This window comes from Malaclemys terrapin, chromosome 24, assembly GCF_027887155.1.
Source record: "Malaclemys terrapin pileata isolate rMalTer1 chromosome 24, rMalTer1.hap1, whole genome shotgun sequence".
NCBI classification, from domain to species: Eukaryota; Metazoa; Chordata; order Testudines; family Emydidae; genus Malaclemys; species Malaclemys terrapin.
The window spans coordinates 10,054,217-10,077,633 of NC_071528.1; the positions used below are offsets into that span (position 1 = coordinate 10,054,217).

Genomic DNA, 23,417 nt, shown 5'->3' on the forward strand with positions numbered 1-23,417 from the left:
TCTGCTGACCACATTCACCATATGCTGCCACTGAATACGCAGACAAGTTTCCCCTCATCCTAAGTGCAAGCAACAATCGGACACGGAGTTCCTATACTCTCACCCCAGTCCCTGAGATGCAAATGTGGGAATGGGCCTTCTAAATTTTGCACTTGTTTATTCTTAACCTATATACTATGGGCTTTTTGTGTGTGTGTGTGTGTGGGGGGGGAGAATCGGATTTGCACAAGACAAATTAATTGTCAGCCTATGGCCATTTGGAAACTCCAAAAGGTAAGAGGTCCCGTTTGCATTTCAGAGCCTGGCAGAAGGACGCTGCTTGGTCTGTGCTTGCACCTGGTAGTTCTCATTTGTGATATGCTGTAGCTAATGCCCAAACAAGGGACTCCTTCCTCCCGGGGCAAGCAGGCAGTGCAGTAAGAGTAGGCGAGTGACGTGTCCTTCTGCCTGGCAGGCTATAAAATGCACCCTCAGAATGTGCCCCTCTATAAAGGCTAAGGAACGTTGCAAACTATAAAGGGAGAATGGAGGAGAAAGATTTGCACCTTCAGTGGCATCGCTGGTCTCTTGACCCTCTAGAACTGCCCCTTTAAAAAGCCTGGCAGCTGTCTTCTGTCATTTACATAACCACGCGAGATGTCTGTCGTGGGGCGGAAACTCCGCGAGACTGAAGAGAGCGTTTCAATTGTGGCGCGAGATACAGTTGGCGCGCGGCGCCTGCCCGCGAGGAGGGAGACGGGTGGCCTGGCGCAGCCTAATGGGCTAGGTTGCAAGGAGGGGCGGGCCTGTAGGGCCTGGGCCAATGGGCGTTGAGGCCGGCCGGCTGCGAGCCAATAATGGGGGAGGAGAGGGCGGGCCGCTCGGAGCGGAGCGAGTGTTAGGGTGAGCGGTCTCATTGATTCGGTGGCTGAAGAGCGAGCGTCGCCCCCCGACTTGTGGCTGAGGTGGGCGCGTGGGAACGTAGCGAGCGGCCGGGGTGGGTCAGGGCGGCGGCCGGCGGATGGTCCAGGGCTGAGGGCCGCCTCCCGCAGCGGGGCTGGCCGGCTGGGGCAGCGGGATGTCCGCCTTGGGGCGATCTCCGGGGGGGCTGGTTCTGGGGGTGGCCGGCCGGGGTGGGAAGGGCTGAGGCGGGATGGTCCCTAAGCAGGGGCGGGGGGGGGGGAGTTAAACGTCTCCCTGGAGCGCGGGCTCGCAGAGAGCTGTCCCCCAGGATGGGGGGTGCCCCCAGGCGGGTCTGCCTGCAGGATCTGGGTGTGGAACCAGCCCTAGACCCGCCCCCCTCCCCCCCCATCCTGGGACGTCCCTGTTGCTAGGTGTGTCACCCGCTCCCCCTTCTTCCTTGGCAGAGCCGCCGCCATGTGGATCCAGGTGCGCACCATGGATGGCAAGGAGACCCACCGGGTGGACTCGCTCTCCAAGCTCACCAAGGTGGAGGAGCTGCGGCTGAGGATACACGAGGTGTTCGGCGAGGGCGTGGAACCCGACAGGCAGAGGCTCTTCTACCGGGGCAAACAGGTACCTGCCCTGGTCCCTTTCTTCATGTAATGAACCGGCACCCTCCAAAAATCCCCCCTCACATTCCCCTCCCCATAGCGAGTGGGGGTGACACTCCCCCCTTCTCTACCCCCTGGGCTGTATGGCCTCAGACAAGGAATCCGTCTTAAACTGTGATCAAATAAAGTAACAAGTCTAAGGGTAGTGTTAATTAGATGTTCCTGCCCCACTGGAGTGACCAAACAGTACAATACAAGTCATTACTTTAACATTCATTCACATCTCCTCTTGCTCTTCTGATGCTTATGTTGGCAAAGCGTCGTGGCTTTGAATTCACTGAAAAAATAGTAAAAAGGAGTACTTGTGGCACCTTAGAGACTAACAAATTTATTAGAGCATAAGCTTTCGTGGGCTACAGCCCCGTTGTTAGTCTCTAAGGTGCCACAAGTACTCTTGTTCTTTTTGTGGATACAGACTAACACGGCTGCTACTCTGAAACCTGAAAAAATAGCGTTAACTTTGTGACCCCATAATTCACCCTTTTACAGAACTATGATAAATTTTGTACAAAGTATACCACATGAGGTATCATTTGAAAACTCATAATGTGCTGATTATTATTGTTGTCCTGTTAAAACTTGTGGCAACATTGCATGTAAAATTATAGGATTCCTCTGTATGGCGTTTCTAAGACATGTTCCATGTCTGAGAGGAGCAGCCACAAATCAGGTGTCAACAAAGTCAAATATACCATCACCTCGTTATGTGGCCATTCTTGGCAGGGAAGAGGATGTGGGTGAAAATCTAAATCACGACAAAACAGCTGGGGGTTCCTGTCCAGATAGATCTCCAGCTGAGGTTCTGGAGACAAAGTCTTTCTCAAAGAAGAGAGAGAACTATAAGAGGAGAGAGGAGATGCCCCAAATTATTCCTCCCCTTCTCTAGCCATGGCATCCACAACACCTGATGAACAAAGGAAACAGTTTTGGACTGGGGAAGAGATCCTGACTTAAAGAATTCAGCTAGTAAGACTGCTAGAACATGTAGTGAGAGACCTTTGCTTTGAATTCACTTAGCTTGTTAAGTTAGGCATTAGTTGCATTTTACATTTATTTTCTTGTAATCAATTCTGACTTTTATGCCTCGTTACTTGTTGTCACTTAAAACCTATCTTTTGTAGTTAATAAACTTTTTTGTTGTTTTATCTAAACCAATGTGTTTGGATTGAAGTGTTGGGAAACTCCATTTGGGATATCGTTTTCTATTAATAAAATTATGGACTTTATATGAGCTTGTATTGTCCAGGAGAGAGCTGGGGGAAAATCTGGGACTGGGAGTTTGCTGGTGTTGCTCTGCAGTGTAATTCATAAGTGGCTAGCTATAGCACTCATACAATATAATTGGGAGTAATTTACATGCTGGAGGCTGTGTGTGAGGAGACTAGGAGTGGTAACCTTCACAGCGAAGCATGTAAAAGGCACCCCAGTTTGGAGAACTGAGGGGACAAAGCTGTTAATCAGTCCAGATTGTACCCTGGGTAAATCAAGCACAGCTTTTATGTGGTGAAGACCTAGCCTATGTGAGCCTTGAGCATTAAAATGTAAGGGAATAGTATATCTTGGTATATGAGAGAGCCTCCCTCATATTAGGGGTATGGTCTCCCCTGAGCCCATTGTTTACCATTTTTGTGGCTTGAATGCAGTGCTGGCAAAGACCTACTGAAGAGATGGTGGATGTGTGCAGGGAAGAATTTACCTTTCTTTAGCTCTCATGAGTGAGAACCGCATGGTATTGGGTGTTAACGGGGTGGGTTTGTGGCTTAGCAGAAGTGACTAGTTCTGGTAGTATGCCTGTGAATAGAGTAGACCAAGGAATTAGTGTAAAGACAAAGGGGCTGGTTAAACAGCACACTTGAGTATAATGTAGTGATTCAAACTGGAGAAGTACTGTGGCAAGTTTTGTCTGGTGTCAGCTGGAATCATTTTGTTTTTAAAACTATGGATTATGCTGCCATCTAGTGATTATTTTTTTTCTTACATGTTTCTATACTTTGTGTTTGGGATGTTCCATGAGGAATGGTACTTGGCTGTATTTGCTAGAATAGGGGTAGGCAACCTATGGCATGTGCGCCGAAGGCGGCACGCGAGCTGATTTTCAGTGGCACTCACACTGCCTGGCCACTGGTCCGGGGGGCTCTGCATTTTAATTTAATTTTAAATGAAGTTTCTTAAACATTTTAAAAACCTTATTTACTTTACATACAACAATAGTTTAGTTCTATATTATAGACTTTTATAGAAAGAGACCTTCTAAAAACGTTAAAATGTATGACTGGCACGCGAAACCTTTAATTTGAGTGAAGAAACGAAGTCTCAGCACACCACTTCGGAAAGGTTGCCGACCCCTGGGCTAGAAACTTAGGGGATACTCCCATATACAGTCAGTGTTGGCTTTAATGGTCATTTTCACAAGCTGTGTGTTCTTCAATTTTAGTTCAGCTACATCTATATAATGTGTACACACACACACACACACACGGTCAAAGAGGGTAGGGAACATAGTTGTGGTCTGCTCAATATGAACCATTATCCAATTAGAGCATGACTTAACTCCCCTAAACTTAATCTTCAGTCAGTTTCACTGCATAGGTATGATGGTGAAATGTGATTTATAGACTGATCCAAGGGCTTGTCAACACATTGAGCTATTCAGAAACAGCTCAATGTGTGGACATGCTTATATCCGCATAAGAGTACCCTCTTCTGGTTTAGTTTGCTGTTCTCGAATAAATGTGTCCAGACATGGAGTTATTCAGAAATAGATACTCAATTTTAAATTCACACCATATCTTATTCTGGAATAATGTTAATGTATGGGCAAGTCCTAAGATTTTTGATGATTGTGAAGAAAATTAATTGGCTGTAAACCAACTGTAGTGTTTTCCTGAATCTGCAGGCAGACAGGTCAGTGCCTCTTATTGTTCAGAGCTTCATCAGTTAATTCTGGATAATTTCATTACTGCTAATTAGAATCTGATGGGTGGTAGTGAAAATGTCACTAGTCAGTTTCGTGTTGCTTTGCTTGAGAAAGCTATGAACTGCAGCTAAGTCAGGTGTTGTTCAATTCATTTGGTGGTAGAATATAAAACAAAGGCTGTGGGAGTGTGGAGAATCTCACCACCATCATAGTAGTCTGGGGAGTGCTAAGAACTTGACATTTTAAATAAAAAGGATGGAGCCCCTGAACATCGTTCAGTGAGAGTGCCCTAGGAGACGTTCTAATACCTCTTCTAGAAACTGGGCTTCTCACCAGGACATCATTCCTGGACTTCGCTAGTGGGGCTGTCATCTTTCATTTTTCATATCTATCTCTGTCTATTGCATTACGTACATGTTGTAATGTCTGCAGTATCTGCAGTTGTGCGCACACATTGCGTGTAAGTACTTCATGTAAATAGCTGAAAACAGACCGCTGCTGTGAAATAGATGACTTTAATAAATAAATGAAATCTAGGAGTAGTCTGCAGTCTAAAAACCAGATTTATTCCTAATCCTGGTTCAACATCTTGGTGTTTATCCAAAGTAGGACAACTCTATTTTAGTTGGTCAAAGGGTACTTGTAAGAAAAAGGCAGTTACTGAGTTTGTAAAATCACATGGTATCTATGAAAATCAGATTTTACTAGGCTCTGTGTGATCTCAGACTGTTAGGTTTAGTACTAAGTTTTTCAAGTTCTGGAAGTTTTACTGCTTTGAGGGGCTATAAAGATCTTGATTCACAGGAAGTAGTCTGTCTCCTGATAGAGCTTTTTAAAAATCATGGGTAGCTGCTATCAAGTTAAACTTTGGCTTGGTAGTCTTGAGTGATTCAGTAAAAAAATATTACATTCCTGACACTGTGTAGGACATTACATTTGTGTAACCAGAATGTGTTTCCTTCCACAAGAAGTTACTACTTCTATGACTAGCTGAATTTCTGGTAAAATAAGCTTAAAAGGCTCTTAAATACAGGGCTCATATCCTACACTGATTTGCATCATTAAGTTACATTCTAAAGCTTCATGCAAACTTCAGCTTGGTTAATTGGAAATTAGAGTGCTTGGAGAAGGAAGAAACCCCATTTATTTTACTTGACGTTTTTGCTTTAGCAGCACGTATAACCAGTTTCCCCCTCAATTATGGTTACTGCCTTCTGTTAATTGTTCTAACAAAAACAAACCCCACAGTTGTAAAGGGAACACTTACCACTTGTCTGGGGGAAATAGCTTGGGTTTGTTCAATATGAATGTCTCCTGTCATGCTGGCTGGCTGCTAAATTCTCAGAATGCGTGCGGTGGAACACTCAGAGTACAGTGCTGATGTATTGGGGTGCCATTGGAAAGCTGAGAGGTTATTTTCTTGCATTCAGGCAGAACTATGCGCCAAGTTGTATGCCTTGTGTGCTGCCAGAAGCACATTTGAATGAGATTCTGCAGAGATTGTAAGTTTGTCTACGTATTTGGCAAATGAAGAAGGATTCCTTTTGAAGGAGCCAAGAGGATGGAGAATATTTTGGAACAAATTTGAAACAAATGCAGAACTTTAGCTCTCATTCAGTGCTTAAATACCACGGTGCCTTTATAAGTAACTTGAATATGTACAGACACTAACAGAAATAATGGTTGTTCTTAAATATTTGGGGTCCTTTTTCAGAAATTGGGGCAATCTTATCTTGGAATCAAGCTATCAGGGTAGTAGGTGGAATCAGGCTGTTTGTTTCTTCCCTTTTTAATGTTATTGCTAGAGTAGGAAGATTGAGCCCCTGGACCAACTCTGCAACTCAGCTTAATCAGCTGTTTGCTTTGCTTGTGCTTAAGGCCAGCCTTGCTTTTTTAGCAAACATTATTGCTAAAGAAGTTGTCACACAGTACTCTTTTCCAGTGTGGACACAGTTCAGAGAAACTTATTTTAGAAAAAAATCCTACCAATCAAATACTGGTAGCCCTGATGCAGGCAAGGTTCCTGCACCCAGAACTGTTTGAACCACTAATGTAACTTTACCCTGCTAAAAAGCAAGCCTAATCAAACATGTACCAGAGATATGGACCCCCTCAGGTTTGAATACCTGACCCAGTGGGGATATTTTGTTAAATTTTCCCAGTGTAGGTGGGACTTTGAGAGTCTGAGCTTTGGTTGCAATCATCCTTGAAAAAGAGAACTTGAATGGGTACTCCTGTGAGAGCCGTTATTAACATCATGCTTTCTTGGTTGGAGAGGTGGTGGTTCTTTCCTCCCTTCCTAGCTCCCTACCTCCTTGCTTTAGCTCATTTTTGCATGGTCTGTTAGTGAAACTTGCTGATATTTTGCTTCCTGAAGAGCGGAGCTTTAACAAAGCAGGGTTTTTGTAAAATACAAAATTACCCACATATTAACTGGAGCAAAAGATAGTGGTATAGTTGGAACGGTTAACAAGAATTCTCCCAAAGGTGAAGTGTCTCAAGATACTCCTATTTAAATAAGTGACTAGTGGACATTGACACACTGGGGGCCTTGAATTAATAAGAGCTTTGGGAACAGTTATTAACAGGTATTAAAACTCCCACTGCAAATTGCAGTGCTTTTGGCAAAGCGTAGATAAAGCAGCATATTGTTACTGTTGGCTATAAAGAAACTAGTGCTGCTGTTTAAATCCCCAAGGTATCTTATTTTGTTTTACCTTGTTTAGGGTGAGGCAGGGAATGTAGCTTGCACAGACTTTAGCAGCCTCAAATGCATGAGGGAACCAGAGAAGACTTTAAAAAAAAATGCGGACTTAAGAGAGCTGTGAAGTGTAATGCTAGTACTGGCTTGCTATGTATTTAATGGAGTATTCTCTAGTATGAGATCAGAGGGACTAGACCACAAAAGACTCATTCAGGGCACAGAGAAGGAATAATGGACTCTGATGGAGAGAATGTTTGAGGGTAGGGTTTAGGGTGAGATTTTTCCCCAACGTAGTGCCTTTTCTGATTTGAAGTCTGTCAAGTTTGTGATCTGATTCATATTGCAAAATGATGGCAGGGGGAAAAACCTCCAATAATAAAACATTTGCAGCTGATATTGCTGCTTTCAGCATGTCATCTGGTATTCTATGCTGCTCCTTGTGCACGTTCTCTCATCCTGTGCTGCTCTTTTCTTGATCTCGTCCTTTTGGTGTTCTCTATGCTGTTCTTCTGATACTAATTGCTAGTCGGAACCTGATTTTTGTGATACCATTACTCTGGTAGTAAGTATAAGAATATTCAGCTGATTCTCGATTTATGGATTTGATTAGTGCTATGATTCTTCGTCTCTTTGCTGTTCTCATCCATATTTCTAGTAATAGCCCCACAATTATTTTATGCCATGAATCACAATTCATTCTCAGTGATTCTTTTGAAGTGCAAGTTTTTGTGGTTAACTTGTTTCCCGCTGATAGAGAACAAAGCTCTGAGGATCACTTTTTTTTAGAGGTTTGGGCTGGGAGGGATGATGATTTCCTGTAGAATTTCTATTAGTCAGACCTTAAATATGTGGTGAAGCTTGTCTAAACTGCTAAACTTACTCCAGCATCAAGTCTTGTGCCTTAAATCTGGAATAGTAGTACTTCAGTAACTTCAAGAACTTTAAAAGGTACAGATTTATTTGGTCATCCATATCTTTATTACTATTTATGAAGTCAAAAGTCAGAGTTCTGCCATTGTGCAGTGCCTCTTTTTTCCAAATTTTAATTTAACTTTCCTTCAAGTTAGCTTTATCTTTAAAAATGTGAGACACAGTTCAGTCTTCTCAGTCTGTAGACTGATTCCAGAGACTACAACTGCTGCTGGCTTTGCTGAACAGCTGCAAAGTGAAATTAGGACTGGTCCGTTTCACACTGCCATTCAGAACCTAGTTAGAGAAGTGGAGAGTTCTACCATAGCGCAGATGAATTTTTTTCTCCAGTATTTGCATCTGAGTTTGTTCTATGAACAAAGAAATTTCCAAACAGTAAGAATAAAAATCTACTAGACACTCATAAATGTTTGAAAATTACAAATATTGCTTAATTCTTGTTAGTGCTTTTCAAGTATATTTTTTACATATACCTGCATACGTAACCAAAGGCCGTTTTGAGTTGGCTTTAAAATATAAATTGAATTAACTAGATTGTTACTTTCTGAATTTATCCTGTAGATGGAAGATGGTCACTCCCTCTTTGACTACAATGTTGGATTGAATGATATTGTTCAGCTACTTGTAAGACAAAGCCCTGCTATGCTTCCTACGGTTAATAAAGAGAAGGACTCTGAACTGTCAGATACAGACTCTGGCTGTGGCTCAGGCCAGAGTGAGTCTGATAAGAACTCCAACAATGGCGAGGGGACAATAGAGTTGGAGTGTCAGCCTAGTACAGTAGCACAGGCTGACTGGGTTGATCCAGGATTTGGACTCTATAAGGTGAGTGTACGCTAGATATTTTTTTCCCCTCAGGTACAAAATACTACACAGAAATGAACAGCAAAGCCTCTTTCTAAAACCTTTGAGAAACTGATTGCTCAGAACGTGAGCTTTTTACAGTGGGATTTTTAAGGTATGAGTGTGTTTTTACCGACCCAGTACAGACTATGACCATCTTGCAAGGCTGTCCTGAATTATTTACTAACACCATTGTGTGCATGATGATGCACAAGACAAATGTTTAGACCATTCCTGACCCTATCTGAGAGAGAGAGAGAAGTCAGGATGTGCTGTGGGACCATCAAGAGAGTTCAAACGTAGGTACTTAAAAGTGGCCAGTTATAGTTCCCAAAAAACTAAGCCCTGTAGAGAGTGGCTTAATTGAGTCTCAAGCGTACTCTGAAAATTTATTTTGGAGAGTTACATGTCTTGCTTTGTTTAGATCAACGAGTTTGTAGATGCTCGGGATATGAACATGGGAGCATGGTTTGAAGCCCAGATTGTAAATGTGACCAGGAAAGAGAAGGCAGCAAATGAATCAAGTGATAGTGATACAGAGTCTGAACTGCAATCAACTGCTGCTGAAGAAGATATCCTATATCATGTGAAATATGAAGAGTGAGTTATAGCTAATGAAGGTCATTTTGAATGAGATACATTCCTGATGATGATGGAGAGTTTGGTCATGTAGAGAAGCAAGATTTTTGGCCTAATTTGCACTAGAAAGCTTTATCAGCATAGCTGTACTGGTAGAAGTATAGGGAAAAAAAAATTCACACCTCTAAACAACAAAGCTGTACTGGCAAAAAGCCCCTTGACTGGTATAGCGCCTTCCATTTGGAGACATTTTTAATAAAGCTGCTTCTCCACTATGGGTATTTTGCCAACATAGCTCTACCATCTATAGTACTAAACCATTTTAAGTGCAGACAGGATGTAACACTCCCAGCTTGTCTGAACTGCATGCACTTTAAAACTGGAGGATAAGTGGACCAGAGTGGAGGATAAGTGTCACTTTTGTTGGACTAAATGGCCAAAATATTTAAATGGGATGCAGCACTGAGAATTTTGGTGTGCTCTATGCTAGCAATGGATATGCTGGGGTGGAGAGAAGAGAACCAACTTTTGAACAGTTTTATGTTGTGTTGGCATATACTGTTCTTAAAAACAGGTGGTTAAATGTGAAAATTAGATTATATTAAATAATTTAACTCTTTTCCCCAAAAAAGCTACCCAGAGAATGGAGTTGTAGAACTGAGTTCAAAAGATGTACGTACTCGAGCACGGACTGTTTTGAAGTGGCACCAACTAGAAGTAGGGGAAGTGGTGATGGTCAACTATAATCCCGATGAACCAAAAGAGAGAGGTTTTTGGTATGATGCAGAGATTCTGCGAAAACGGGAAACCAGAATGAACAAGGAGATGTACGCAAAGATACTGCTTGGGTAAGTAATCCTGACCCTAAAAGAATGAAATAGAGATGTAGAGTCCCAAAATTACTTTTAAATGTTCTGTTTGTAAGTATTGCTCTTCTTTAATAGGTTTTGCTTGTCATCATTGCCTTCAATAAAGAAACCAATTACTTTCAACTCTTAAAAAAGCAGACTTTGTTAGTCGTCTTAGCACCATAACCAACTGAATGGAATGTAAAATTCTAACTCTTAGCCATTTGTTTTACTTCTGTGGTTCATTTTGATTTGGACAACAGATATTAGACTAGTGAGTCCCACTTGCTAGTTTTAATTCACTAGCCCAGATTTGATTATGAACATTGTCAGGAAAGGTCAACAGTCAGGTAAAAATCTTTCTCAATAACTTAAAAAAAAGAGAGAGAGAGAGAAAGTCAACTAATTGTTTTCATTTTACAAATGCTGTGTAGAAAAATCCCTTTGTGTGTAGGTTGCCATGTTAAGCTCCTTTTTGACCAAGTTCTGATCTAGAACATGAAGGTATATGCAAATATCTGGACCCTATGAACCCATGCCTTTGAAAAAGAAAGTATATTTAAAAAAAAAAAAGGGAGTGTTCTGTGCCTACATGATATCCTCATCTTTGTTTATTACATTTAAATGTTAAATTTTTTTCCCTAGGTCTTATCTGCACACTTCTATTTTGTTTTTGGTGCCCGTTTTTAATTTGCACATTTTTGTCCAACCTTGTGAAGGGCTTATACTCAAATCAGTGGCATTTTTGTTTGTATGTAATGAAGTAATTGAATGTGGCATTTGGAGGCATCAATGGTCAGAACCCTATTGATTTTTAGGGAATTCAGAAAACTAAAAATGGGGGGGCAAATGGAGTCTCTCCCAGCTCCTTAGCATAACCCTAGCTTCTAGAACCTAGAACCTCTGCAATTGTCTACAGATCAAAGAACTGCTTGATGGTATCCATTAACACTTCCTAGCATAATAAACCTCATCTTTGCTCATCATATCAATAGTTTTAATGTATTGACACACTGACTTTTCTCCAAGACCGAAAAAAGAATAATGGCGCAGGAGGAAGTGCACACAGTCCTTGGAACAAGCAGCAGAGAGGCCTGTGGCACCTTTAAGATTAACAGATGTATTGGAGCCTAAGCTTTCGTGGGTGAATGCCCACTTCGTCAGGCATCTGAGACTCCATTTGCCCCCCCATTTTTAGTTTTCTGAATTCCCTAAAAATCAATAGGGTTCTGACCATTGATGCCTCCAAATGCCACATTCCCACACAGGACTCTGCTTTTTACAGATCCAGACTAACACAGCTACCCCTCTGATACTTGAGTCCCTGGAATGTGAAGGGAGAATAGGGGACCCTGGTGTCAGGGGAGGGGGAAAGGTGGGCGCACGCAGTCCCTTACATGTGAGGGAAGAGAGTAATGAGAGTTCATACAGAGCCCTGCCATAGGGAGGGAAGAATGGAGCATGCTGGAATGTGGGAGGAGGGTGATGTTTTGTGTTTTAGCCCAGACCACTAAGGGATTGTCAGGACTTGCTCTGCAACTTTGGTTGCCTTAAATGCTAATGCTGCTGTGGCTCAAAGCCCTGACACTAACAGGCAGTGTGCAAGTCACACCCGCGCTTCCACCACGCAGTTACTTTTTGAAAAGTGACCGAACACCCACTTCGTCTTGAATTTTCTTGAAACAGTCTGCCTCTGTAGCATCCAGTCCTCTCCTGGAACATTCACAAGTGGTTATTAAGTTTGTTGTTCCTTTAAAGAGTCAATATACTGCAACTCATTAAATTAATGAGTTTTTGACAAACACTTATTTCAATCACAGCACTGAATTGGTTTAGAGTAAAAGTAAAACACTTATTAAACAAAAAGTCAGAGGCTTGAGTGATGCCAACTATAAGGAGTAAAGATAGAAAGGGTTACAAATAAGTAAAAATATGTTTCTAAGATGAAAATGTAACTTCGGCAAGTTACAATCTTTGCTGAGGTTTCTCACCTATATTCAGTCCCTAGAGACTTCAGCTGCCTTGGTTGAAGGACCCAATGTTCTGTGATTTCAAGAGCTCTGGTCCCCGGGTGATGGACCAGTAGGTAGTTTTCTCCCCTTTCTTTTTATAGTCCAGGCAACCTTTAAAATGTATTCTTTGAAAAGTAAGCCCAGACTAAGCTTCTCTCTCCTGTTTGTTAGCTTGCTAGGTTTGTTTACCTTATGTGTTAACGTATCTTTGTTGTCTCTGCCTGATGACCAGGCAAATACATGTTCCCTTGACTAAGGCACAGTGTGCTTATGCATTCCTTGCCAAACACACTTTCAGAATATAATTCTAGCACATGCTTACATCTTTTGTACATGACCTACACATATATCACTCTAATATTAATGATAAGTGAGTTGTTAGTTTTTCCAATGAGATGTTACATGACACCTTTTGGGTATATATCTTAACACTGTTAGATGTAGTGAGTATGTCAGGCCTGACAACTGTTACTGACACAGAACAGTGAATCACCAACGGGCCTTTGTGTTTTAGGGGGGCACGCAGAATCCCTAGTGGGTGATGAGAGATTGGAGGATCCTGGTTAGGGGGAATGGAAGGTGTGGGAGCAATAGGGATACACTCTAGACCTGGAATGGGGAACACACAATGCATGCCATGGGTGGATATAGGAATGGCACAGAGCCATTGGTGTGGGGGCAGAATGGGGGACCCTGGTATGGGAGGCACAGAGACCCTGGCACAGAAGAGATTGGGAGGAAATGTAGGGAGTTCATGAAAAAGACGGGGATGGAGGGTGGCACATGGGGTGTTCAGTTTCCATAATAAAAGTTTGCAACCTTTTGAGGATATCGTAGTAATTTAAGCATAGTTTTTGCTGAGAAACTCTTTTGAGCTGTAGGTTCAAATTCTGCAATTCATGGGTGAATGTATTTAATGTGAAAAGGAATTCAGGTTGGTGGTAAGGATTGTAAACTTTCAGGCAGAGGCTGTCTTTTGTTCTCCATTTGGAATCTAGGTGGGGTCCTGGTCCATGACTAGAGCTCCTAGATGCTACCTCAAAACAAAGAACAATATGGGTGGGCGGGGTGGAGATCAGGCTAGAGGTGCTGGAAACTACCCTGAATTGTTGGGTAGTCAAAGTGCAGCTAAGGTAAAGAGACTGTTAATAGAAGAGGAATTTGCTATGGAACTGGATTGAAGAGGCATTGGTTGGCCAATGGCAGAGGGGCAGTGGCATAGGGCAGGCATGTTCCAGGTGGATGTGGAAAAGACAGTTGGGGAGGGTGGACATGCTGTAGTGGAGGAGCAGACACTAGAGCTTGGGAAGAAATGACCAGCTGCGTAAACAAAGCTTTTGTTTTACATAATAGCCCTAACTTGACTAAAATAGCTCCTTGGAATGAATTGATTAAAGCTCCTGTCTTTTTTGTAAGAACAGGCATTACTGGCATGCTTTTTAAAGAAACAAAACAGCATAGTTAGCACTCAACTCAGAACCCAATCACCATTTAACGCTCCATTGCAGAGACTTGGGGAATTTAACACATTTTTAAGACTTCTTTACACACAGGTTTTGCACCACTATAACTATAAAGCACTTTTATACGGGAATAACTGCATCTATACTAGGGTTTTTTATATTACCTTTAACTAGATCTGTTTCTAAATCAGTATAGCTGCCCAAAAATAGGGTATAGACCAGCGCTTAGTACTGTTGCTCCTGTCCAGCTGCAGACTAGGGCCATATCTATACTATGGGCACTAGAGCAACATAGCTACAGTGCTGTTGCCTCATTGACTATTATAAATCTGTTATCTGGATCACGTACAAGATGATCAGTTGCTTCATTGAAACTACTTGTGATCCAGGATATATTGCACCTGCCTCCCAGCCTGCATTACATAGTATATCTGTGCAGCAGTGAGGTGTGTTTGTTTAAAGGCTGATTTTCTTGACTTATGCATTTCTCCCCTTAGGGATGCTGGTGATTCCTTGAATGACTGTAGAATTATCTTTGTGGATGAAATTTACAAAATTGAAGAACCTGGCAGTGTTAGTCCAGCTAGCACCAGCCCGTTAAAAAGTGAGTTTTTTTTTTTTAAATGTTGCCCTTAAACTTTACACTACATCCTATTGTTATGATTTTAGTATTGGATACCCAAGAAAATTAAACTTTTTAATATGTTTGTGGTTGAGGCTTTTTGTCCATTTTAGTGTAACTAGTCTTTTCTGAAATCTGAAGCAGCAGTAATTGTGGTTTCTGTATGTTCATAGGGCAGAGTGGACCAGTGTGTAAACATTGTAAAGACAACCCAAACAAGACCTGCAGGATGTGTGCCTGTCATGTGTGTGGAGGTAAACAGGATCCAGATAAACAGCTAATGTGTGATGAGTGTGACATGGCTTTCCACATCTACTGCCTCAACCCTCCCCTTAGTAGCATACCAGATGATGAGGACTGGTAAGTCATAAAAATGCCTGTTCAGGCTTGTAAATTGTATGTAGGCTTTAGGTGGTGAAAAGTGTAAGGCCTTGTGCGTGCGCGCGCACACAGACACACACACGTCTGTGAAGGTGTGTGTTTTTAACCAATTTTGTTATTCCAGAGCAAGACCTCATGAATGATATTAAAATCAATTTAAAGCTGAATTGTAGCTATTTAGTTTTAGCTCAAGTCAATTCCTTTCCCTATTTAATTACTATAATTCAGGTTTAAGTTGATTTTTTTTTTAAATTGATTCCAAGAGATTTTGCTCTTGTTTAACAAAATTTATTAACACACCGTCAGAGACATTTCTGCAGCTTTGGCCTGTCTGTGCTCAAAAATTAGACTGACTTAGCTATGTCACTTAAGGCTATGAAAAATGTCACACTCTCTGAGCACTGTACTTAGGTCACCCAAACAACCAGTGTAGATGTGGCTAGGTCTACAGAATTTTTCTGTTGACCTAGCACCACCTGTTGGAGAGAGTGATTGATGGAAAAGCCTTTGTCAATGTAGTTAATCTAGAAAGCGTTTACGCCAGTGGCTCTCAACCTATTTACCAGTGGGGGCTGTATATGCAGCTGTGTCATGTGGGCCGCATCCATACACTATATATTCTACCCATATGGCCCTGAGGATGTCACTTGGGCTGCAGCTGTATGCTGATTGGGCCATGTGTTGAGAACCACTGGTTTACACTATATGGCGCTACAACGTCACACTTGCAGTGTCATAGCTGTGCTGCTATAGCTGCTGTAGTGTAGATAGGCCTGGACTATACACAAAAAGGCCTAAATGTAAATACTTGTTTTGATGGAGGCTATACCTTCTAGAAGTATTGGGACGTAGCTGCGTAAGACGTTACCAGCCCTATTCAGCTATGCCTTCTCTAAATTGGGATGGATCTCTGTGAATGTGGCCTTGTCTACACTACAGGGGAAATTCTATCTAAGCTACGCAATTTGAGTTACGTGAATAGCATAACTCAAATCGACGTAGCTTAGAACTACTTACCGCGGGGTCCCCACTATGCAATGTCGACTGGAGAGTGATCTGCGGTTGATTTAGCGGGTTTTAACTAGACCTGCTAAATTGACAGCCGCTGCATCGATCACTGCTCGTTGATCCCCCAGTAAGTGCAGACAAGCCCTAAGACTGTTTTGAGCTTTGCAGCATTTGCTGAAACATAAATGTTTGTTTATAGTACTAAGGCCTTGTCTTCACTTACCGGAGGGTCCGGCGGCAGGCAATCTATGTTCTGGGATCGATTTATCGCGTCTGGTTAAGACGCGATGGATCGATCCCGGAAGTGCTCGCAGTCGGCGCCGGTACTCCAGCTCGCCGAGAGGAGTACGCGGCATCGACGGGGGAGCCTTCCTGCCGCGTCTGGACCGCGGTAAGTTCGGACTAAGGTACTTCGAATTCAGCTATGTTATTAACGTAGCTGAATTTGCGTACCTTAGTCCGAAGTGGGGACTTAGTGGGGACCAGGCCTAAAAATATGCTGGGCTTCTTACAGAAACATATGAAAACCAGGTCTGTGATTCAGTTAAAAATCTAAAATACATTTAGTAACAAAGCAAAGTTTATAGCATCATAAGCATGAGGTTTCTTCAGCCAGATTATTACTCTTCTTATAGGTAAGTTTACTGAATGCTAGTTCTATGAACAGTGCTGATTTGTGGAAAGCAAAATAAGCAGCCACTTTGTTGCTGTTAACACTAGCCAGTCAAGTTTGAAAATATGCAGTGCATATATTTCACAAGTTAAAACTTTCTCCTGGTCTCCTTGGACTAAATTTTCTAGAGTGATTAGTGATTTTTTGGGGTGGAAGGGATTGCCTAAGCTGACTCCTTAAAGGGGTCTTCAGTACTCTGAGAATCAAGTCCCTTTTAAGGCATCTCAACTTGGGCAAGCAAAATAACTAGATTGGGTGGGGTGGAGTAGTAGGGGCTCTTCTCTCAATGCTGCATTGTTGTGGAGGTGATAGCTTATGTATTTTTTAAAACTAGGACCTCTAGATATCTTATCTGATAAATGCTCTCTTGTCAATGTGATCTTTACAGTTGCTAATCTGACTTGTAGCCTTCATTGATAGGAAAGAATGTAGCCCTTTGGCAGAATGGGAATGAGGCAACTTGTTTTCAGTACAGGTTGCAGTCACATGCAGATCCTATCCATAGTGGAGTCAGAATGATGCCAGCCAGTTGAACAGCTATTCCAGACTTTGTGTATGTCTTACCTTACCCATCATGAACAGGCCTTTTTTGAGAACCATGTCAGTTAAAACATGCTGTACGTTAACATTCTTTTCTCTTCCACATGCTCTATTCCAACATTCCGTAACTTGGGTTTATAATATTTCTCAGAAACAGCCAGGAAAGCTGTGCGAGAACCCTGTCCTAACAGCTTTATTTAGTACAATTTTAATTCTGTTGTCGAGAGGCTGTCAGTATAGGGGTGTACACAACTTCAGATAAGCTTCCCAAGTTTCTACTTTATAACCCACCAATACATTCTAAGAAAAACACCATTTTTAACTTGAGGGGCTACCACAAACTAATTTTTATTGACTGGCAATTCTAGGTATTGCCCTGAATGTCGGAATGATGCAAGTGAAGTGGTTTTAGCAGGAGAGAAGTTAAAAGAAAGTAAAAAGAAGGCAAAGATGGCATCTGCTAATTCATCCTCTCAGAGAGACTGGGGCAAGGTTGGTGTAAAGCTTGTTTTGTCTTGTATCTTAATATGTAAAGCATGATGATTGATGGCAGTTCTTAGATCTGGCTTTCTTATTGAAACAGGGTATGGCATGTGTGGGTCGCACGAGGGAATGTACCATTGTCCCCTCTAACCATTATGGACCAATTCCTGGGGTTCCAGTTGGCACCATGTGGAAATTCAGAGTCCAGGTATGAAATAACAGTGCTGGAGTGAACTTCCAGAGTGGGAAATAGGAACGATGTAACTCTTGCCCAAGGAATTTGAAACAGAAGCTATGTTGGCACACTTGCCACAGGACTTCAACGTGCAGAGAGGAAAAGACTGGCTTTGTCTGTTGCGAATGTAAAGTGTGGGGAATTGTTTTGTCTTTCGTGTCTTTTTTACATCAAAAGTGTAACATTTTAAAAATACAAACACAAGCAGACAGAAAAAATAATCTTCTACAGTCTTGCTGAAAACTTCCTTTGAGGCCCTAGATATATGAAAAGGAGGGTCCTTTCACCCCATAATTGAAGGGAGTGAGGAGTGTGAACTGAATTAACCAGAACGCTTTCTGCCCCGCCCCCCCAACTGTTGTGTTATGAACAGTTGGAATAAAATTGCTTTCCCTCTCAATAGTTTCACTTCCTTGGGATCTGGAATATCATATACCTACTAGTAGTTTAGTTGGCAGTCTTCCAGCACAAACATTAAGATAAAACCTGAATTTCTGATGATTACCTTCACATAGTCAAGCTATTGTTGGAGGGGGAAAAAAGTGGATTTGTCCTTTATGGGTTACTCTTAAGACTTCATCTGTTCCTTCTCTCTTCAACCTGAAGTTATAGGGCCCAATTAATTGTTTCTCTACACCTTGGGCAAAGCAGATGCAAAATGCGAATGTTTTGATTTGACGGTATTTTACACACACTTTGCACTGGTGTAAATGACTGCACATTGTGCAGGGCAACAAGTCAGGACCCTTATCTGTTGGAAGATGTGTAATATTAGATATTTCTTGATACGGGTAAATAGGAATACCTGAAAAGATTCTATTTTTGTACATACAAATATCTGAAAACGATAAGGAAAACAAAAACCGAAGAAGTTGTGCGGGCCATCAGCAACTTAGTTGTGCACATGCATTGATTCATTTTGGTGCTAAATAATTGCAGCTATTTGTGGCCTGTTGGAACAGCTGTCCAGTAAACTCTACTCATCTCTTCTAGGTGAGTGAATCTGGTGTTCACAGGCCCCATGTAGCAGGTATACATGGCAGGAGCAATGATGGTGCTTACTCCCTGGTCCTGGCAGGAGGTTATGAAGATGATCTAGTAAGTGAATCTTGGAACTGTTTACTTGTTGATCTTCTCTATAAAAGATCCCAGAGTACTGAATTACACTTTTGTATTTAAAACAAAAACTTGAGTTCATCTGATACTCTACATTCTACATCACATCTTTCATCTGAAGAACTTAACACCAGTTCAGACAGGGAGTACCAGGCAAAGAAAAAACATAACCCTGAATAATAGGATATTTTTGCTTGGAAAGAGGGTCAGGGACAAGTTAAGTAAGCTTATGACACTTGTGCAGCCTATCCCCTCTCCAGGAAACACTGTCCTCTTCTTAGGAGACCCATTTCCCACTCCAAAAAGTGCCCAGAGAACCTCCTGTTTCCCTCCTTGCCATATCTCCCTGTGTCAACAGTATTCAGCACAGAGTTAGGAAGTACAATTGAACCACTACTGTTAAGTATTTGCCCATTGGCTTTGTGGGGTGAATAGGTTTGACTGGCACTGGCTTTGCCCAAGAATACTTCTCATTCTTCCACCTCTTCCCAGCCTTATTTCCCCCAATGGGTGCCTCCACAATCCATGAAATAGTTGAAAACATAAAATGTAACTGGACTGCCCAGTGGCCTAAGGCTTAAGTTTACTTGCCACAAGGTCAGTCTTTGGCAGACTTATGTCTACTATTGCAAGGACCAAGGGGAGGTAAATTGTATCCCCCTAATTCTAGGGCTGCAAGGGCTGGTTTGATTTCCTGATGCAGGCTAGTGGGGAGCCCTTGTAACTTGTGCTGTTGGCCCTTCCCTGGGCTATTTAAATAGGAAGCTGGGTAAGGGAGAGCGGAACAGAAGCTGTGCAGTAGGAAGTGGCTCCTCTCTGGCAGCAGGAGACTAGCCTGACCAAACTTGACTTTGTTCGAGAGTTTTAAGTTTTGGAACTCTGAGTCCTGAGGTGAGGACTGTATGACATGTTTATTGTAATTGCTCCTTTCCTGAAATCTTTGGAAAGTGGTTATGCTGTTTTGTTAGTATGTGTTGGCTTTTCCTCCCCCAGATCTGTTTAAAGTGAATTTATTGATGCCCATTTGGAAAAGGTGAGGTTGAGGTTCCCCTGCAGTGCTAGAGCTGATCACAAGTGGGTGCACAGGGACTGCCAACACCTTTACAAGTCCCTTTTACTGGTGCTGTACACCAGGAGTCACCTTGCACCTGTCCTGTGGCTCCTTTTGTAGTGGTTACCTCAGCACAAGGACCCATAGGACAACTGAATCTGGCAGAGCTGGGATTAAGAATCTGAATCCCCTGTTCTCTCCACTAGATCACTGTATTACTCTGTACTATTGCACTAGATCTGTATTATTTTGTTTCAACTATTTTGTGAGTATGAATTACTGAACAATCAATGTATATTTCAGGATCATGGAAATTCTTTCACTTACACGGGGAGTGGAGGTCGTGATCTTTCTGGAAACAAACGTACGGCGGAACAATCTTGTGATCAAAAACTCACCAACATGAACAGGTTGGAAACATTCACGCTGTGCCTCATGAAACTTTAACCAAAACTAAGAGAGATCTTCAAAGTTATGGCTTCGCTGTGCATGATGGTTATACATCAATGTGTAATGGGAAAATTCCCAGTAGGACACTGGAAATGGGATTAGACCCCAGATTTAATATTTGCTGCAACTTCCAAGAACAGAGGGATGAATTAGAACACAAGTTTTCAAACTGTAGCCTGTAGTACATTCATGATCTGTACAGCACTTGCTACTGATCTGCGGAGATGGCAAGTCACATAGAACTGTTCTTCTCCACCTTATTTTTAGCTGCTAAATTACATTAAAACAACTAAAAACACTTTTATGTTCGTACTCTTCCAAATAATCAGGTACTCTTGTTGGCAAGAAGATGTGTTTGTGAATGGGAGGTAATTGAGAAAGGCAGGACAGGCAATCCATGTGATATTCTGTATTAAAATTTGGTGATGAGGACCATTATCATGTTTATACCCAGGTGATTGCTTGGCCTTTCCTGAAAGTTAATATTTCTCACTTTTTGTCTGGGCAAAGGAATAAACAAAATGGGTGGGCAAGATTCCATACTGTTACCTGGAATTTTGGAAGATTGAATACCTTCCTTACCGCAGAGAGTCGTATTGGCAATAATAAGTAAATCCCACTACTGAAAAGGGAATAGTGCCTGAGCAAAACCGGTCATGTCAGACTGCATGGTAACAGTGACTGAGAAACTACCAGCACTGGTGAATCTTGGCTGTATATCTCTGTTCTGCTTCATACAATTCCATGTTGTGTTTCCTGCTTTGGCTTTGATATATGTGCTGCTCAGAGGGGTATTGAACATTAGTACTACCTTACCGTACTTCATATTCATATCCTTTCTATAGGCTTATTACCAGGCTTTTCTTATTTCATATCTGCTTCTGGATAGTTCTTCCTTAGTAAATACATTAAATTGGTTTATTCTTGCAGAGCTCTGGCTCTTAACTGCAGTGCCCCCATCAATGATAAAGATGGAGCAGAGGCCAAGGATTGGAGAGCTGGGAAGCCAGTCAGAGTGGTGAGGAATGTAAAGGGAGGCAAACACAGCAAATATGCTCCCCGAGAGGGAAACCGATATGATGGAATATACAAGGTAAGCAGACATTCCTATCTTGGAATTAATTGGGAGAGGATGATGAAGATTGATGTCTGGTTATGGCAGAAATATGTTTCTGTAGCTTATAAGTGTCTTATGTCCTTCCTTTTAGGTTGTGAAATATTGGCCTGAGACTGGGAAATCTGGCTTTTTAGTGTGGCGTTACCTACTTAGGAGGGATGATGAGGAGCCTGCCCCCTGGACCAAGGAAGGGAAGGACAGGATGAAAAAGCTTGGCCTAACAATGCAGGTACATAATTCTTATTAACTAACTGTTCCTGCTGAAAACTAGGAGGAGTGCAAGGATTGTTTTATTGTCCTTTTACCTTGGCAGATGTGTTAGGATTCTCTGCTTTGTCTGTTTGAAGGAGGAACTTAAGAATTAGTATAGTACTTCCTCGATTGAGGGCTATTGCACCTTTATTACTGTGAATTATTTGTTACCAGTCTATTAGCATATCTGAAAACTAAACTTGGTTTAGTGGAATCTATTCACTGTTTACTCCAAAATACAGGCAAAATGTACTTAGTCCTACTGGAACTCTTCTATCCCAAACTGGTGTTCTGTGGAATATAGAGTTTTGCTGCTTGTACTCTGCTAGCAAATGTATCTGAAGATCTTGTCTTCATAACGCTCAAAGGTGCCACCCCTTCCTATTTCCCTCAGAGCTGGTCATAGGGTGAGTGGTTATGGTCAGTGGAAATTGGCACCTTCTTAATCACAAGTGTGATCTAAGTGCCGAGAGTTCTGCCTGTTCACCTTACTACATTAAATTTTTACTCCTATTGCTGCAGAACCAGCACAGTTTAAGGTAGGTTGAATTGAGATTCTCTTCTGGTTAGCACATCAACAACAGAATGGTTAATGTCTAATAGCAGGGCCAAATTCTGCTGTTATTTGGACCTGAACAATAGGATTGTATAGGCAAAATTTGGCCCATGAAATCTTACAGGTGGTGATGTACAAATTAGGAATAAATCTTAACTTCCAGAGGCCAGTTTGAGCTTGTTGAACAGATAGTTACTAATAAAGGGAATTTTACTAAAGTGAAATTGATCTGGGGTCATTGAGATATAATAAACATGGAATCTCACACTACAAATTTGTGTCACTTTTTTGGAGTAGAACTGCAATTTTTATTGATTTATTTGCTAGCAGTGGTTCCCAGTGTTACTTGTCAGCAATGTATTTATCAGTAGGAAAATTGAACTCTTGGAGCCAGGAAGATGCTACTTAATGGATCTCTTTTGAGATTGGTTCACAGAATCCCAGGTTACAAGCAAATAATGGCCAAATTTATTCTGCCAAATTTATTCTTTGTCTTGGGTTTTCTAGGAGAAGTTGCTGCCTGAAATCCTTGCAGTGTGTTTAATATAATCTACTGATAAGTACCATTACTAAATTTAAAGTTATTAAATGGCATAATTGTAGCATGATATCTTGTTCCTACCATTTGTTTACATAGACTTTTCCCTACCATTTGTCTGTAAAATTATGGAATAGGAAACCAGAAAGCTTGACGTTTCTCATTTTCTGTAGCCTGAGCCTGACATGTTTTCCAAAGGAGGAGGGGCAGGGGATTGAAAACTTGAACATCTTTCTAAACTGGCTTTAGATCATTTTTGGTGTAACCTAATCTGAGAGGTCCTACCAATGAGAGTGGTACGTTTGCATCTGATATTTTTTCTCCTCCATCTTCCCTGCCCTCCCCCCCCCCCCCCCCCCCCGCCGCTCCTCCCCCAGTATCCTGAGGGGTATTTGGAAGCTGTTGCAAACAAAGATAAGGAGAAAGAAAATAAGAGAGGCGATGAAGAGTGTGAAACACCAGGGAAGGGAAAGAGGAAAAGGAAATCAGCAGGTTGGTATAATAGGCAAGTGAAGGTGGCAAACTTTCTTTAGCTCTTTTAGTGCT

The 23,417-nt window shown here is 41.9% G+C and overlaps 1 protein-coding gene across 3 annotated transcripts in view; it reads left to right on the forward strand.

Annotated features, from left to right (window-relative positions):
• UHRF1 (ubiquitin like with PHD and ring finger domains 1) overlaps nt 1–23,417 on the forward strand; it is a 43,569-nt gene that overhangs the window by 17,200 nt on the left and 2,952 nt on the right. For 2 of the 3 annotated variants that reach the window (XM_054013646.1, XM_054013644.1), the window contains 13 exons: nt 1,347–1,515; nt 8,666–8,929; nt 9,372–9,547; nt 10,159–10,374; nt 14,347–14,453; nt 14,645–14,831; nt 17,442–17,565; nt 17,657–17,764; nt 18,785–18,889; nt 20,262–20,368; nt 21,339–21,501; nt 21,617–21,754; nt 23,249–23,363. In XM_054013646.1, coding sequence (XP_053869621.1) covers nt 1,357–1,515; nt 8,666–8,929; nt 9,372–9,547; nt 10,159–10,374; nt 14,347–14,453; nt 14,645–14,831; nt 17,442–17,565; nt 17,657–17,764; nt 18,785–18,889; nt 20,262–20,368; nt 21,339–21,501; nt 21,617–21,754; nt 23,249–23,363 — 1,969 coding nt within the window. In that variant the 5' untranslated portion in view covers nt 1,347–1,356. Of the gene's footprint in view, nt 1–772; nt 945–1,346; nt 1,516–8,665; nt 8,930–9,371; nt 9,548–10,158; nt 10,375–14,346; nt 14,454–14,644; nt 14,832–17,441; nt 17,566–17,656; nt 17,765–18,784; nt 18,890–20,261; nt 20,369–21,338; nt 21,502–21,616; nt 21,755–23,248; nt 23,364–23,417 lie in introns of those variants that run through there. The other variant, XM_054013645.1, reaches the window with a different exon arrangement.